This window comes from Phocoena sinus, chromosome 9 (assembly GCF_008692025.1).
Source record: "Phocoena sinus isolate mPhoSin1 chromosome 9, mPhoSin1.pri, whole genome shotgun sequence".
NCBI lineage: Eukaryota > Metazoa > Chordata > Mammalia > Artiodactyla > Phocoenidae > Phocoena > Phocoena sinus.
The window spans coordinates 12,600,694-12,616,420 of NC_045771.1; the positions used below are offsets into that span (position 1 = coordinate 12,600,694).

The 15,727-nt window shown below is 49.2% G+C and overlaps 1 protein-coding gene across 3 annotated transcripts in view; it reads left to right on the top strand.

Moving 5' to 3' along the window:
* DENND11 (DENN domain containing 11) overlaps positions 1–15,707 on the top strand; it is a 44,815-nt gene extending 29,108 nt beyond the window's left edge. For all 3 annotated transcript variants that reach the window (XM_032642226.1, XM_032642223.1, XM_032642225.1), the window contains 6 exons: positions 6,290–6,443; positions 10,434–10,572; positions 11,474–11,605; positions 11,745–11,895; positions 12,412–12,480; positions 14,147–15,707. In XM_032642226.1, coding sequence (XP_032498117.1) covers positions 6,290–6,443; positions 10,434–10,572; positions 11,474–11,605; positions 11,745–11,895; positions 12,412–12,480; positions 14,147–14,342 — 841 coding nt within the window. In that variant the 3' untranslated portion in view covers positions 14,343–15,707. The remainder of the gene's footprint in view (positions 1–6,289; positions 6,444–10,433; positions 10,573–11,473; positions 11,606–11,744; positions 11,896–12,411; positions 12,481–14,146) is intronic.
* Positions 15,708–15,727: the final 20 nt, after the last annotated feature.

Genomic DNA, 15,727 nt, shown 5'->3' on the forward strand with positions numbered 1-15,727 from the left:
AAAATATAGTGACTCAAACAAGGTAGAAGTACAGCTTTTCTAGCATGACAATCCCAGAGGAAGGGAAGTAGTCCAGTGTGGTGGATGGCTTTGCTCCACTGGGTCATTTCTGGGACCCAAGTCTTTCTGTTTTGTGTCCTGCCATCTGCTAGAGTATTGTCCTCACCCACATGGTAAAAGTTGATTCACCATTACTAGGTCTTGCAGGAAGGGGAAACCCACAGGAATCCCAGAAATTGGACACATCGCTCCTGCCCACGTTTCATTGACTTATTCTTAGTGTCTAGCCACACCTAGCAGCAAGACAGTCTAGGAAATGGGGTCCTTAACTGGGTGGCCACGTGACCAGCTAAACTTTGGAAGGTTCTGTTACTAAGGGAAGAAGAGAGTGGCGGTCTCAACCACTGGCATAAAATGAAGTCTTCACCCAGTTCCCATATCCATCCAATAATCCCAGTAATCACTGCTGATTTCCCATGTATCTTTCCAAAGTTTGTCTATATACAAATACAAATGTATATTCTTATTTTCCCTCTTTTCATACAAAAGGTGGCATGTTATACATGTTGTTTGCACCTTGCCTTTTTCATTCAACAATATATCTAGGAGATCTTCTCATATTAGTACATGGAGAGCTTCTTCATTGTTTCTCACAGTTGTGTTACGTGCCCTGTGTAAAAGAACCATGCTTGCTTTATCAAGTTGCTTACTGACAGACATTTGGTTGTTTCCAGTCTTTTGCTGTTATGAGGCTGCACTGAATACCTATGAGCAAGTATAATTTCACACATGAGTAGTATATGTGTACATTAAATTTCTAGAAATGAAATTGGTGATTCAAAGAGCATATGTGTTTGTAATTTTAATAGATATTGCCAAATTGCTTTACATAGAGATTGTACCATTTTACATGCCCAGCAGTAATGCAAGAGAATGCTGTTTCCTCACAGCATTGTCCACACAAAAATACAACTTGTGGATTTTGGGCGTTTCGATTGGTAAAACATGGTACGTGAGTGTAATTTTAATTCGCAGTTTTCTTAGGAGTGAGAATGAGCACCTTCATACGTGCTTGAGTCATATATATTTCCTCTTCTGTGAACTGTTCCGAGCCTTTGCTACATTTTTTTTTTTTTTTTTTTTGCGGTACGCGGGCCTCTCACTGATGCGGCCCCTCCCGCTGCGGAGCGCAGGCTCAGCGACCATGGCTCACGGGCCCAGCCGCTCCGCGGCATGTGGGATCTTCCCGGACCGGGGCACGAACCCGCACCCCCTGCATCGGCAGGCGGACTCTCAACCACTGCGCCACCAGGGAAGCCCCTGCTACATTATTTTTTGATCGTTGTTTTTTTCTTATTAATTTCTAGGAGTTCTTTGTGTAATATGGAGATTTATTCTTTGTGGTATTTTTTCCACTTTGTCGTTTGTCTTTTAACATTACTTTTTGTCATGCGGATGGTTTTCTTCCTTGAGTTCGATGATAGTCCTATGGCTTCTAGATTCTGAGTCATAGCTAGAATGGTTTTGGTGATTAAAGAGGGCTCAGGATAACATGAGAGAAGGACTTGCATGAGAAGGTATGAGGAAAAGAAAGAAGTGTAGTGATGTAAGCCCAGGTCTAGGCAGGGGTGATACTTGACTGCAGCAATGACTTTTATATAAATTAACTAGACTTGATTTTTGAAAACACTGAATCCATGTTTTATATTTATTCTTACTTATGATTTCCTAACGTTATTTGTTAGTATTTCATCCATAACTCTTGGCTTCGATATCTCCCTAGTTAGAGAGTCTTTTCTATGACTGTTTCTTATTAATCAGAAGATATTGGAGAACTACTATATAATTTTAAAGGATTAATTTTAAACCACATTTTTGACCTTGCTTAGATCGTGTTCGAACAACCTACTGTAAAATAACATTTCAGAGACAGTTGGTATAATTTGAAAGTGGACTGCGTATTAGTTTGGATTAAGGCACATTATTTTGTTAGGCAAGATAATGCCGTGGTGGTTATGTTATTTTTTAAATAGACTTTATTAGTTAGAGATGTATGCTGACATATTTATGGGTAAAACGTTATAAGGGATTTGCTTTACAACATTTCAGGCAAAAGAGTGGTGGGTGGGCGGGCGGATAGGGTATAGATGTAACCATATTGATAAAATATTGTTGAAACTAAGTGATGGATAATGGGGTCTATTATTCTCTTCTTTCTACTTTATGTTTGAAATTTTCCATATTGAAAAGTTTAAAAAGACGAAATATAAAATTAACATAGAGTTATTGCAGAAAACTGAAAAATGGACAAAGGCTAACGGGAAGGAAAGAACGTTGGGCTTCCCTGGTGGCGCAGTGGTTGAGAGTCCGTCTGCCGATGCAGGGGGTGCGGGTTCGTGCCCCAGTCCGGGAAGATCCCACATGCCACGGAGCGGCTGGACCCGTGAGCCATGGCCGCTGAGCCTGTGCCTCCGGAGCCTGTGCTCCTCAACGGGAGAGGCCACAACAGTGAGAGGCCCACGTACTGCAAAAAAAAAAAAAAAAAAGAACGTAATCCCACTAGCCAGACATATCTGCTGTTAACATTTATATCCTTCTGGTCTTTTTACCATGTATAAATGTGTACATACACATTCATTTAAAAAAAAAAGAATGTTGAGGTCGTTCAGTATCTAAATTTTCTAACCGAAAGGCATGTTAACGTTTCACTGATCGTGAATAATGACACTCCTCGTCGTTATTTTGCTGGTTCCGTAGCGTCTCAGTATACAGACGGATTACAGGTTATTCAGTTGTTTCACTGTTATTGGGCTTTTAGGCGGTTTCTTATTTTTCACCACCGTGAACATGAGTATCCTTACGGGTAAATGGTTGTTCATATCCATATACAGATCTTTAGGCCTCGTTCCTAGAAATGGAATCATTGGGTTTCAGGGTATATACAGGGTACAATTGGATACAGATTTCAAGTGACCCTTCAGAAAGGTGGTACCATGTTGTACCTGCACCAGCAACAAGTGGGAATGCCTGTTCTTCTGTACTTGCAAGGCCAGAAGACAGACTGGTGCAGAGCAGTAACGAGTACACAGGAGTGATGAAGTGTAATTGCTGTACAGAGGCATCTCTGATACTTACATTGGGTGCGTTATTGCCTGGTGTGGTGGGGAAGGGAGGGTTAGTTGCGGTGGGCATCAGCATGGACGCATAGCTTATGTTGTATCAGTGAAGGGGCTGCGGGCTTACGTAGCACCCCAGTGTCTCTGGTCCTTCAGGGGAATCCTTGATCTGGCCCAGAGCCCGTGGCTTCAGGTCAATAGCACACATTGTGCTGGTTACTCTCTCATTTTTACATTGTCATGTCTCTTGGGCAGTTTCCATAGATACTTGGGCTGTGTTCCTTAATCCAGGTATCTGTGTAGGTAAGATCACCAGGAAGGCCTCCTCCTGAATCATCCTTGAAGCCCAGCTTATCTTCCAACACTCTCAGCCTTGTTTCAGTACCTTTGGGTTTATCTTGGTGTTACACTTTGATAATCAATCTTGTTTATTGCAAAATCTATATCGTGTTTAAAATTTGAGGCTTTCATAAAACGGTTGTTTAACATTTGTCCGGGAACTACCAATTTATATTTATGTCTGTGTTCGTGTTCTGTATTCCATATGATTGCCTTGTTCTGTCCCATCAGCCCGTGGTATAGGCTGTCAGAGGACAGGATCCTGAAACTAGCTTTTTGTGTAAGAGACCCTAACTTAATAGTGAGCTCTTCTTTAGAATCTTGGTTCAAGTATAGAGTTTAATGTAGTCAAACAGGTAAAACAGTTAATTCAGAAGCAAATCAACAAGGAACCTAGAAAATAGTAGCCAAAACATAGTATTAGAAATACAATAAAATGCTTCCCACAGTTCTTTTTAAGGAAATTAGGTCCTAATGAAAACAGCTTTGAACTTAATTGTCTGTCTGTTATTTTGTAGTAATCAAGCTTTCGTCCCTTTGACACATCTCTGAAGGGTGTCTGAAGTCGGCCATCAGAATCATCAGACACAGCTTAGCCCCCATGGATTTCCCATCTAGCGTGTGAACATTTGTAAGAGTGAAAGAAATGATGATAAGCACACATACCCCCAAGGTCATTTGTTATTACATCACACAACTGCCTCCCTTTGCAAAGCTTAAAGCAAAATGTATAGGAACCCCCAAATTAGAGAGCTATCACTCAGAGGAGAGTTTATTTTTGTAATCTTTTTTTGGGTGTACTTGATGATTTTTTTTTTCTTTTTAAAAATGTAAATTTGGGACTTCCCTGGTGGCGCAGTGGTTAAGAATCTGCCTGCCAATGCAGGGGACACGGGTTCGAGCCCTGGTCTGGGAAGATCCCACATGCCGCGGAGCAACTAAGCCCCTGCGCCACAACTACTGAGCCTGTGCTCTAGAGCCCGCGAGCCACAACTACTGAGCCCATGCGCCACAACTGCTGAAGCCCGCGTGCCTAGAGCCTGTGCTCCGCAACAAGAGAGGCCACCGCAATGAGAAGCCCGCACAATGCAAGGAAGAGTAGCCCCCGCTCGCCGCAACTAGAGAAAGCTCGTGTGCAGCAACGAAGACCCAACGCAGCCAAAAATAATTAATTTTTTAAAAAAATATAAATTTGCCCTAAGTTCTCTTCTAGGGCTTGGCCTGAATCTTCCCCATTTACCCACTGTTTCCAAACCCTCCCTGTGCACCTAGCTAGACTCTGCCCCATGTGCTAGGGAGGAAGGAACCTAGTGTTCTGTGAGGGGCTGAGATATGTGAGGCCCATTTTCTGCTTAACTCCATTTACACCTCAAAATGATACCGCGGTGTTACTAGTATCTGTGTTTTTAAGGAGGGGAAAAAAAGCAGATTTTGAAAAGTTCAGTAGCTTGACCGAGATCTCACAGGGACGAAGTGGCAGCCGTAGCCTTGACACGAGGAGCTGTACGTCCCTCTGGAGCAGAGATGTTTGGGGAGCAGCTGGGTACCGGTTGGACTGTGCAAATCTTGAATCTGAGTTTGTGTCAGTGTTTGGAGGAAGCCAGCAAATGACAGGTTGGGGGCATCATTGCCTTTCAGCCATCATTGTACCAGGGCCAACCGTAATTGGTGATGCCTCCCCTTGCTCAGTAAAGCTATATTTTGATTCTTTTTCAGTGTAAGAGAATAGAAATTATAGGGTTCTAAAGAAATTTAAATGGACTAAAAAGGCTTTAGTGCCTTTTATTTCTCCCTGTATTAGTTTTCTAACGCTGCTCTAACAAAGTACCAAAAACTAGGTGACTGAGAACAACAGAAATGTATTATCTTACAGTTCTGGAGGCTAGAAGTCTAAAATCAAGGTGTCAGCAGGCTTGGTTTCTCCCCAGGGCTCCGAGAGAGAATCTGTTCATTGCCTCTCTCCTGTCTTCTGCAGTCTTTGCTCGACCTTGGCTTGTAGATGCATCACTTTGATCTCTGCCTTCATTTTCACATGGTGTTCTTGTGTGTGTGTGTGTTTGTGTGTGTGTGTGCGCGCATCCAGATTTCCCCTTTTCATAAAGACACCAGTGATACTGGATTATGGCTTCATTTAAAATTCAACCCACTGTGCTGTCAGTAATCATAGTGCCAATGTGGTACCCACGGTCCTCCTGTGCTTGACCTGAAGACAGGACTGGATGCTCCATTGTCCAGATGCTCCAAGGCCTCAACGTTGCTTTCTTGATTTGGGGGTTATTTGACAGAACTACCCACAGCCGAGTCTCTGCCACCCGAGCAGCCTAGGTTGGGGAATAAAAGAGATTCTGAGCTTTTTATTACTTGGTGCAAAAATTAGAAGCCCTTCGTGACATCCAGTAATTGTTTTCCGTTATTTGAGACATTGAGGGGTACTCTTCCGTCTTATTCTTTTGTATCAGCAAAGCAAGAACACGAGCATGCTTTCTAAACAAAGAGCAGCTTTCCAGCAGGGAATCTGTGGTCTTCCAAGTTACCCCTTCTCTGGGAAGCATCCTTTGCTCGAGAACAATAGATATTAGTTACAGTCTGTTAATTCCTCCTGATTGCGTCCACAGCACTGTTGGGGAGTTTCAGAGCCTACGTTAGAGTTTTTCATAAGGAAGCTTCTGTAACACCAAAGGAGGTGTTCTAGGCGACCTCAAGAAGGGGGTCTTTTAGTTTATCTAGGCCTTTGCCCTCCCCACCCCCACCAAAGTAGTACTTCCCTTGGGGCCAGGGAGTGAGTGGCAGGTCTGTGGGAAGAGCCATTCTCACTGTGCGTGTGTGTCGTGCAGACACCAGCTGGAGACACCGGGACATTACTCTCGTCTGGCTGCATTCTACGAGGACAAGAAGGGGGTGCTCCGTGCCAGTCCGGGGAGAGGTGGCAGCCTGCCCCCTGTCTACTGGCTGCCTTCCATCCACCGGTACATGTACCCCGAGATGAAGGTAGGTCAGCCCCGGACTTAGGTCTGGGGACGGCAGTTGTTGATTATTGTTTTCATGAATAAGGAAATTGTCTTGGGCTGATGCCCAAAGTCTGCTTTCGATAGAATAGGATTGTAACCTAAGCATTTGATGCTTTTAAAACATAAGGCAAGTTATCTTCAACTAACATTGAATACATTAGAAGTATACACTTCTAATACTTCTGTAATCATGGTGCAGAGTCATCCTGATAGGCCAGCGGTGGTGGACTCCTGGTTCTAGCGATTGCCTCAGGCAGTTTAAAGGCAGACATTTGAACTAAAGATGAAGCGTTTTCGCAGTTAAGATATTTCTTAGTTACAGTAGTTTCGGTATTCCTTTACTGTGTATTTTTTTTCTTTGTAAATACTAGAGTATGTTTATTTACCATTAACGACACACCCAACCAAGTGTTAGGCCTTGGGAGGGTACAAAGATCACCCCTCCTCCTCCTTCTTCCCCCCTGTGCCCCCTCCTCCATCCTGCACTTCCCCCTTCCCATCTCCCGCCACCTACAGGTGGTCACAAGATACTTCAGTGGAAATTTCAGGCTGCCCGGTAGAGAAATTATGCCATGAGTTCTAGAGAACTCTGGGAAGGCATCTTGCAAGAGGAGTTGGTCCTTGAAGTATTTGTCTGGGGGAAAGTGAGAGGAGCTAATTCCAGACTGAGGGAAGGCATGAGCGACAGTGGGGACCACGATCCGTCACTTTGTCAGCACCTTCTGTGAGTCAGACATTCTGCTAGCTGTTTATCAGTGACTGGGATTGAATTTCAATGTCAGCTGGCCAGGACAGAAAGGATTGGAAAAATAGGTTGGAATCAGATTGTAGAGAAGCTTAAATACTGGACCATGGAATTTGAACCTGAATAAGTACCAGTTAGGGTCTTGTTAGGAAAACACAAACTATGTCAGATATTTCGAACTAATTCAATACAGGCAATTGGTAATACAGGAATTGGAAAACCAGAGGCACGGAAAGGTAACAAGATAACCTAAACACCAGAAATACAGACAGCGGCACCACCCTATTTTAGTTATCTGTTGCTGCATCACGGATTGCCCCCAAATTAATGGTTTAAAACAGTACATATCTGTTTCTGTGAGTCAGGGATCCAGGCATGGCTTAGCTGGGTCCCCTCTTCATGGTCTCTCATGAGACTGCAGTCAAGGTTGGGGTCTTATCTGAAGGCTTGACTGGGGAAATATCCACTTCTGAGCTCACGTGGTTGTTGGGAGGACTGAGTTCCTTGAGGGCTGTTGGACTGAGCGCCTTGCAGACTGTTTGTTGCCCCCAGTGGGTCTCTCCGCAACATGATGGCTTGCTTCATCACAGCCAACAAGTGAAAAAGACTGTTGGCGAGATGGAAGTCATGATCCTTTGTACCTAACCGTGGAAAGTCACAGCCCTGCAATGTTGCCGTATTCGCGTGGTTAAAAGCAAGTTCCTCAAGAGGAAGAGGGGGTTGCATAAGGCCATAAACACCAATAGGTGGGGACGTCCCTGGGGGTTTGGAGGCTGCCTGCCCCGTGCTCCCGGGGCTGGAGTAACAAAGAGGGAAAAGTGATGTTACCAAAACCGCAGGAGCTGGAGGAGGGGCGCTGCACAGCTGGCACTCAGGCCGCTGGCACTGTGCGCCTGCGACGTGTTAAGACATCTTAAGTATATAGTTTGGTGAATTTTTTACAAAGTGAACACATACGTAAAGAAAAATTTTAAATAAGCTTATAAAGTAGAGGTCAGATTTAAGACCGTTACAGAGGGGAAAAAAAAAAAACCTGGAAAGTGAGAGGAAGGCAGGGTCACAGTCTCTCTGAGGCCCATCAGTGGCTGGTAAATGTTCCCCCAGGGAAGTGGGAAAGTGGGAGAGAGACAGAAATGGGGGGAGTGAGCTGCAGGAGCAGATGCATTTCCTAGGGGGCTGCAGGTGAAAGGTGAGGGACGAAGCGTGAACCCTGAGGGGCTTGCCAGCAATGGTGAAAGAACAGGAAGAGGAGAGCGTAGCTGGCATGAAAGGGCAGAGGGAAGACAGGTGGGAACTGGGCCAGTCAAGAGAAGCAGCTGCAAGGCCACGAGGAGGGAAACGGCTTGGAGTGAAAACAGGAGAAATGTGGGTGGCGCTGTGCGGCTGGAACGGAGACGGGTTGAGGCGCGGTCTGCGGGGCCGCCTCTCTCCGAAGTGAGGAGGGCCCCTCGCCGGGCCCGGGAGGGGCAGCCTCCGCACGCCCTCCTGCGGTCCCGCGCCCTCCCGTCGCGGCTCGCATCAGCCTGGCCTTTAAGGGCTCGTGCGCCCGCCTCTGCCGCCAGCCTGTACCCTGTGCCAGGGCAGGGCCTGGCCTCCTGTTCATTGTGGAGCCAGACTGCTTAGCTCAGGGCACAAAGCAAGCACGTGGGAAGTGCTTCCTGCCCGAAGGCACACGTGTCCATGAATGAATGAATGAATAAGTACAGGCAGAATTGAGGGCTGCTGGTTTACTCTAGGATACTAGGGCCCAGGACACAGTTGGGCAAAACCCTGCCAGGCCTTCGTGCAGGAGAGGCACACGTTTAGGGCGTGAAGATAAGCAGAGTGGGCGCTGAGAAGAACCTGAGGGGCTTCGGCTCTGTTGTATCTGCTTGGCGGGCGGAGGCCGGCGGGGGCTGAGCGGAAGAGTCAGGAGAAGGGAGGGAAGCAGAGGACGCGCGGATTTCACGAGACAGTGCGACTGGACGCAGTGAGCAGCCGCGGTCGTGCGCTGCCCCTCCTCCCGGAGAGCTGGGACGTGGTGGCAAAGGAGTGGCAGAGGGCAGGCGGGGCCCCTCGGGGGACAGCCCTTCCGCAGGCACGGGGCGGGGGTGGTTGTGGTGCGGGGCGATGCCTTGGGAAGGGAAGCCCTCTCCCGGGTGGTCCGGAGGAGGGGGTCTGGCGGAGCGCTGCGGCCACCCCGGGGCTCGGGTGGCGGGTGCCCCAGGGGGCTGGCAGGTGTCACACCCAGCGCGCGGCCTTGGTGCCGGTGGCACCTCCCTCCAGAAGTGCTCTCACCTGCGTCCCGAACGGGTGAAGAGCAGTGTCCCTTCTGACGCTTTAGCATGAAAGTGACCTTCCAGAAGGCTCACAGAGCACCTGGCTTGAAGCCTCACGTCTCGTCGGCGACAGTTGTGGCTGCTGCATGTGGCTTTTCCCACGTGCTAAGGGTTCCACACGGTTTTTCTCAAGTGGTCCTTCTAGCCAGATGAAGGATGTGACAGTGGTGTCCCGATTTTACAGATGAGGAAAGAGAGCCCGAAATGTTGGCTGGCTTTCCCGAGGCTTCCCTGTGAGTGGAGGGCAGAGCAGGACAGGCCCCCAGCTTTCCCTGGGTCAGAGCTCGAGCTCCTGACCCCGGGATGTGCCTTGGCGGCAGGGGCCCGGGAGGCGACCCTCAGGGTTGAGGGTCCTCGCATCCAGCACTGAGAGGAGGCGGAGGTGGGCTTAGGTGCCGGGGCTTGTGTCAGGGAGCCCCGTGGGGTAACCTGTCATCTGTGCCCACACGTCACCTCGCACGGGAGCCGGGTCCCTGTACGCTTGGGGTCTCACCCGGGACTGTCAGCGCATCCTTTTCTTCCTTCCGGCGCTCAGTCGTGTTGGGAGCTGAACGTTCTCGCTGAGGTGTCCATCACCTCGGAGAGACTCTCAGAAGTTACGTCCAGCTTCGCTTCCTCTGTACCGCTTCCCCCGGTTGAGGTAGTTTATAAGATCCCTAAATTCACACGTTGGTGTATCGGGGAGCTGTTGAATGATGGACCTCTAGTTTAAAGATAAGACTTTGAAAGTGAAAAATACCATTTTACGTGGAAGTAACCGTCCCTTATTGAACCTGTTTGGTGGTACCTTGTTTTTTTTGTTGTCGTTGTTGGCAGGGGAAGGGGTGGTTAGCATACACCTGTACTGAATATTTTTTGCAATATTTCTAACAAGCTATTCGCCTCCCACCCCTTTTAATTTTTTCAGATCACACACCCAGCTGGCTGCATGTCTCAGTTTATTAAGTTCTTTGGGGAACAGATACTCATCCTTTGGAAATTTGCCTTACTTCGAAAGCGCATTTTGATATTTTCTCCCCCTCCAGTGGGCGTCGTGTGCTATAGAGGTAACTAGAAGCCAAAGTCAGGGACTCTTCCCAAGTTCTCTGCAACAGAAACTGCCCCAGTCTTTCCAGTGTTGACCAAGGCCAGAAGGGATTGAGCCATATCAGGGCTTCAGGGGTTTTAAGCCTGGGAGTGACACGGTTGGATTAGTATTGTAGAATGGACTCTGGCGGTATGGAAGACGGATCGGGTAACACGTCAGTGGTCTGGTGAGGGAGAAGGGTCTGGGTTAAAGCAGAGAGGATGGATGCTTGATATGTTTAAGAGAGAAACCTGGCAAAGCCTGGTATCTGGGTTGTAAGGTTCTGATGTATGTGAGGTAACGGAGGCAGGATCTAGGATGCTGAGGACGGTGAGGCTACCGGGGGGGACCAAGGAGGAGCAGGTGGGGGGCAGTGTGACAGAGTTACCTTGGACGTGACGAGTGTGTGCTGCTCTGAGGCCTTCTCGAGCGGTACTCTAGGCACTGCTACAGTTGGGTCAGGACCTTGGGGGACAGGCTGGGCCACAGAGACAGACCTGGGGGTGGCACAGAGGCCGAGCTGATAGCCGGGGGGGTGGGTGCCGTCATTTGGGGAGAATGTGAGTGAGGAGGGACGTGCCAGCGTGTAAGGTGCAGGCCTGGGAGGTGAGCCAGCGAAGGCGGAAGGCAGAGAGGGTGTTGGCGTGCAGTCAGAAGAGGGGAGGGGACCAGGAGATGTGGGGGTCGCGGTGGGTAAGAGTTCTGAGAAGGGAGAGGGTCACCAGCACCAAATGCTAAGCAGGGCCTCGTGAGACACAGACTGAAACATGTCCGTTGGGTTTGAGCGCCTTGGTGGAGCTGACAGCTCTGAGAAGGTGGCCGCAGGCTGGGAGGGAGGGGCCGGAGGGGCCCGGGCGGCCTCACCTCCGCCATCCCCGCAGTGTACTGCTGCTGCTGCCTGGCCAACGTCTCCCTGCCCGGCATCGGGGGCACCGTTCCCGAGTCCAAGCCCTTCTTCTATGTGAACGTGGCCGACATCGAGAGCCTGGAGGTAGAGGTGTCCTACGTGGCCTGTGAGTACGGGGCCCGCCCCATCCTGCCCGCACATCCCTGGCAGGGTCGCCCGGGGCCCTCCTTGTCCCGGCAGCGTCGGGCTGGTTCCCTGTAGGGCCGTCCTCCGGGGTCCTGCCGCCTGAAGCCCAGCTCCCGCAGGCACCACCGAGAAGATTTTTGAGGAGAAGCGGGAGCTGTACGACGTCTACGTGGACAACCAGAATGTGAAGACGCACCACGAGCACCTGCAGCCGCTGCTGAAGGTCAACAGCGCCGACCGGGAGAAGTACCGGCGGCTCAGCGAGCAGAGGTAGATCAGAGCCCGGGGCCGCGGCGCTGCCTTGTCGGGACAGCGGGGGGGTGGGGCTCCCGTCAAGCCCGCCTGCCGCCCCTTCCCTCTGGGCACACTTCTGCCCCTCTGCCGGGAGCCGGGGTTGAGGAAGCTCCCAGCACATACCGATGGGCAGCAGGCATGTGTGGGGAGACTCCTTTCTGGTGGCCTCTGGAATCTGTGAGGCCCGAGGGAGCGTGTTGGTATCAGTGGCGAAATAAATGGTCTCATCACCTCATCCCTATTTTATGACAGTTAGGAAAGATGGTCACTTGAGTGGGATTACACACGGGCAGAACCAGCCCTGGACTCCAAGCCCCGTTTATCTTTGCTGCTCTCCCTGCCTTTGGACGGGGGCCAGGGTGCGTGTGTCGCTCTGGATCAGCCTCCTTCCTGAGAGGCAGTGGCCCGTGCAGATGCCTGGCCGGTGACCTCGCCCATCGCTGGGGTCCTCGTAGCTGCGCCAGAGGCTGACGGGCGTCTCCTCCCCGACAGGCAGATGCTGTTGTATTCCCAGGAGGTAGAAGGAGATTATAACCCCTGTGAAGAGGACCTCTTTGTGCTGTAAGTCGGCCCAGGCGGTGGTCGTGGGCCTTCCCGTGGGTCCCTTAGCACTAACGGCTCTAGCCTGGATCCCTCCCGTGTTACCTGCTGCAGCCCAAGGATGCCCTTTATTGCCACCAAGGGCACTTAGAGCTGGGCTTCACACAGAGTCAACCTGAACCCCAAAATGCTGTTGAGGGACCCAGAAAAGTTAAAGCAGCAGGGGAAGGTTTTTAAGAGAAAATGGGAGTCCCCGCAGCTGTCTTCCTGTTGGGCATCCACATCCAGATGTCCGCTGCATAGGAGCTCTGTGTGTCCCTCGGGATGCAGGGACTTCTCATCCCATTGCTTCCTTTGAATGGAGCAGTTCCTTGTACTGAGTATTATGGGCTAATCAGAAACTTAACTCTTGAATCGAAGGACATTTCTTTCCCTCAGAGCTGTTGGTGGTCAGGGTGGGAGCCATGGCCTTTATACCTCGTAGCACTGATCCCATTCATAAGCAGCTCTGTGAAACAGTGCTCAGTGATAAGAACAGAAATGTAATTGAACCAGAAACAATTTTCCCAGCTTCCGGCTTGGTCTTCCTACCCCGCCTCCCGGGATGGGGGTGGGGAATAGCACTTGCAGTTAGAACTGTTTCTGGCTTTGATATTGGCTTTGATAATTCAACAAAGGTGCAGTACTTTGATTCTAATAAAGTGTACTTTCTAACGCATACATGCTGTTTAGCTGTAAAAGTATCTGGGAACTGAGCAGAGAACCAGCAGACTCATCAAGGCTTGACACAGTCTATTGAATCTGACATTCCAGAGCGCCCGGAGCTGCTTTGGGCACTAGGCACCTTGCTCTGTGGAACACAGCTGAAAAGTCTAGACAGTTAATGCCTTTTCTGACTACAGTTCATATATTCATACAGTACTGTAAGTTCGTGACATTCAAATCATGCTCTGTGAATAATTAAAACAAAAAAAGCAATCGAAAGCACACAGCTGCGTACAGATGGCAGTGAGCTGTGGCGATACCGGTACCTCCAGGCTGACTCCCCTTCCGCCTTCACTGCCCGCTCCAGCAGGGCTGGCTTCAGGTTGCCCCGTGCCCGCCGCAGCGCCCCTGAGCTCCACCTTTTCTGTGTGGGTGCCTCAGGGCCTGGAGAGCCAATTCAGAGCCCTTCTCTGCCTCTAGGAAGGCTCACTTCCTGCTGCGGGCTCTACTTACCCAGCCAGGGCTTTGAAGGTGAATTCCACTTTCTCACATTAAGTCTTGACCTCAGAACTGCGTTATCAGTCTATTTGGTTTTGTTTTCTGTCCTTCTCTTCCCTTTACGACTAAGCAGAAAGAGAGGAACCAAGTTTACGGGGGCCTCTCCCTACAGCTGTGTTTAAACCCCTAGTGACCTCCCTCTCAACAGGAAGATAAATTGTTGGCAGTCAGACCATCAGTTGCTTAGAGATTTTGCTCGTCGTACCACGGTTAACGCCAGTTCTTTGCTGACCTTAGCGGCACTTGAATAACCGTTTAACTTCTAACCCGTTTTCTTCTTTTAAAAGATATGTCTGAGATTTGAAACCATTTAAAAGTATATCAAGCAAAGCAGTGTAGTTTTGGTTCCCCACGTGCGGCTTACTTGGTGAGCTTTCGTGTCTTTTCTGCCCTCCCTTTCCCACGTCTTGTCTTGTGAATGCAGGTTTTTCCTAGAGCAAAACAATCGGATATTTCAGACTTTACTGGAGGTGTCCGCCAGTCAAGACAAAACTCTGACGGCTGAGCATGCCCGGGGCATGGGTCTAGACCCCCAAGGAGACCGGAGCTTTCTCATGGACCTGCTGGAGGCCTACGGCATTGATGTCATGTTGGTCATTGACAACCCCTGTTGCCCATAGGAAGGATGAGTTCACCCAGGCCCCAGATGGCCTGATTTTTAATTAAGTTGACACAAAGGAACACTGTTTATACTTCCAACAAATGTAACTTTTGCATCGCCTTCCCTCCCTTCCTCCCTACCAAGAGGTAAGATGAGAGAGCACCTTGGTTTTGTAGGTCGTTGAAAGCTACCGCCTTCAGAGCTGCCGCCGGTTTGGTCTTAGGAGTTATCAAAGCAGATTCTCTCATTGCCTTGTTGAGGGACTTGAGGAGATGGGGCGGAGGCCGCATATCACCAGGCGCGGGCTGAGCTCTGGAAACGTGGGGCTGGACTGTTGAGAAAGTCTGTCTGGTCCTTGTCGCTTGACATATCAAGAATAAGACAGCTGTCCATCCAGTGTGGCGTTGGATGTCCACCTGCCTGAAGCAGAAGCTAGACCAGGTGGCCTTTCAAGGTTATTTTAATCAGCTCTGGGAGTCTAGTCTTGGGATCGAATCCCTTTTCCTGTTTATTAGAGTAAATCTGTGTTTTCTCTGTTCACATAGGTAAGAGACTTCAAAGAGGGACAAAGGATATTTCTGTCACCAAGTGTGAGCTTCTCTAAGGACAGATGACAGGGAGAGGTTGCTTCTCAGTCACCTGAGAGCTAAAATTGTAGAATGAAGCCTTGAAGCCTTCCTCTGAGTAAGTTAATGGTGGCCACTCCACGCAATAGTCCTTTTTCTCTGAATCCCCTCCTCTCGGGGACGGGCTGGCAGATTCCTTCGGGCCGATGTTAACAAGGGAACCCTGAGAGTGAGCTCCTCTGCTTTGCTGCGGAGTGTTCTGACCTGGGACAGCTCCTGTCGGCCCTGCCTGTTCTCTTTGGCTGGGGCGTTCGGTGGATGCCAGCTTAGGTGAGACAGCCACAGTCTGTTAGCCAGAGAAGCTAGCTCCTGGAGTAGCGTTTAGGTCTTTGGGGTCTGTTTAGGATTTTGACTTGGGATCCTGGGTTGTTGATGACAAATAACTTCTTGCCCTTCACCATTCCTGCCTGGCTCTGTTATTGGAATAGCCATCCGTATATCCATGTCTGGGACCAAGTTCCAGCCAGGCAAATGTACACAGCAGAGAGAAATAACTTCCAAATAGATGGGTCACATGTCTTATCTCAAGACTAGCTTTATAGGGCTTATTGCTTTATTTAAAAACATTTTCACTGTAGCCCCTTGACATGGAATTGAAGACTAAAGAAATTCGCATGTGGAAATGCACAGACGTTGATTAATCAAGGTAGCATCTTTTATGTGAGTATATAAATCAGTTTGGGCATTGAATTGTAAACTGTACATTTTTCTCCCCTGTGGGTTTAGCCTTCATTTCAGTAATACATATGTTTACAAAAGAAAAAAAGAATCTGTGTTT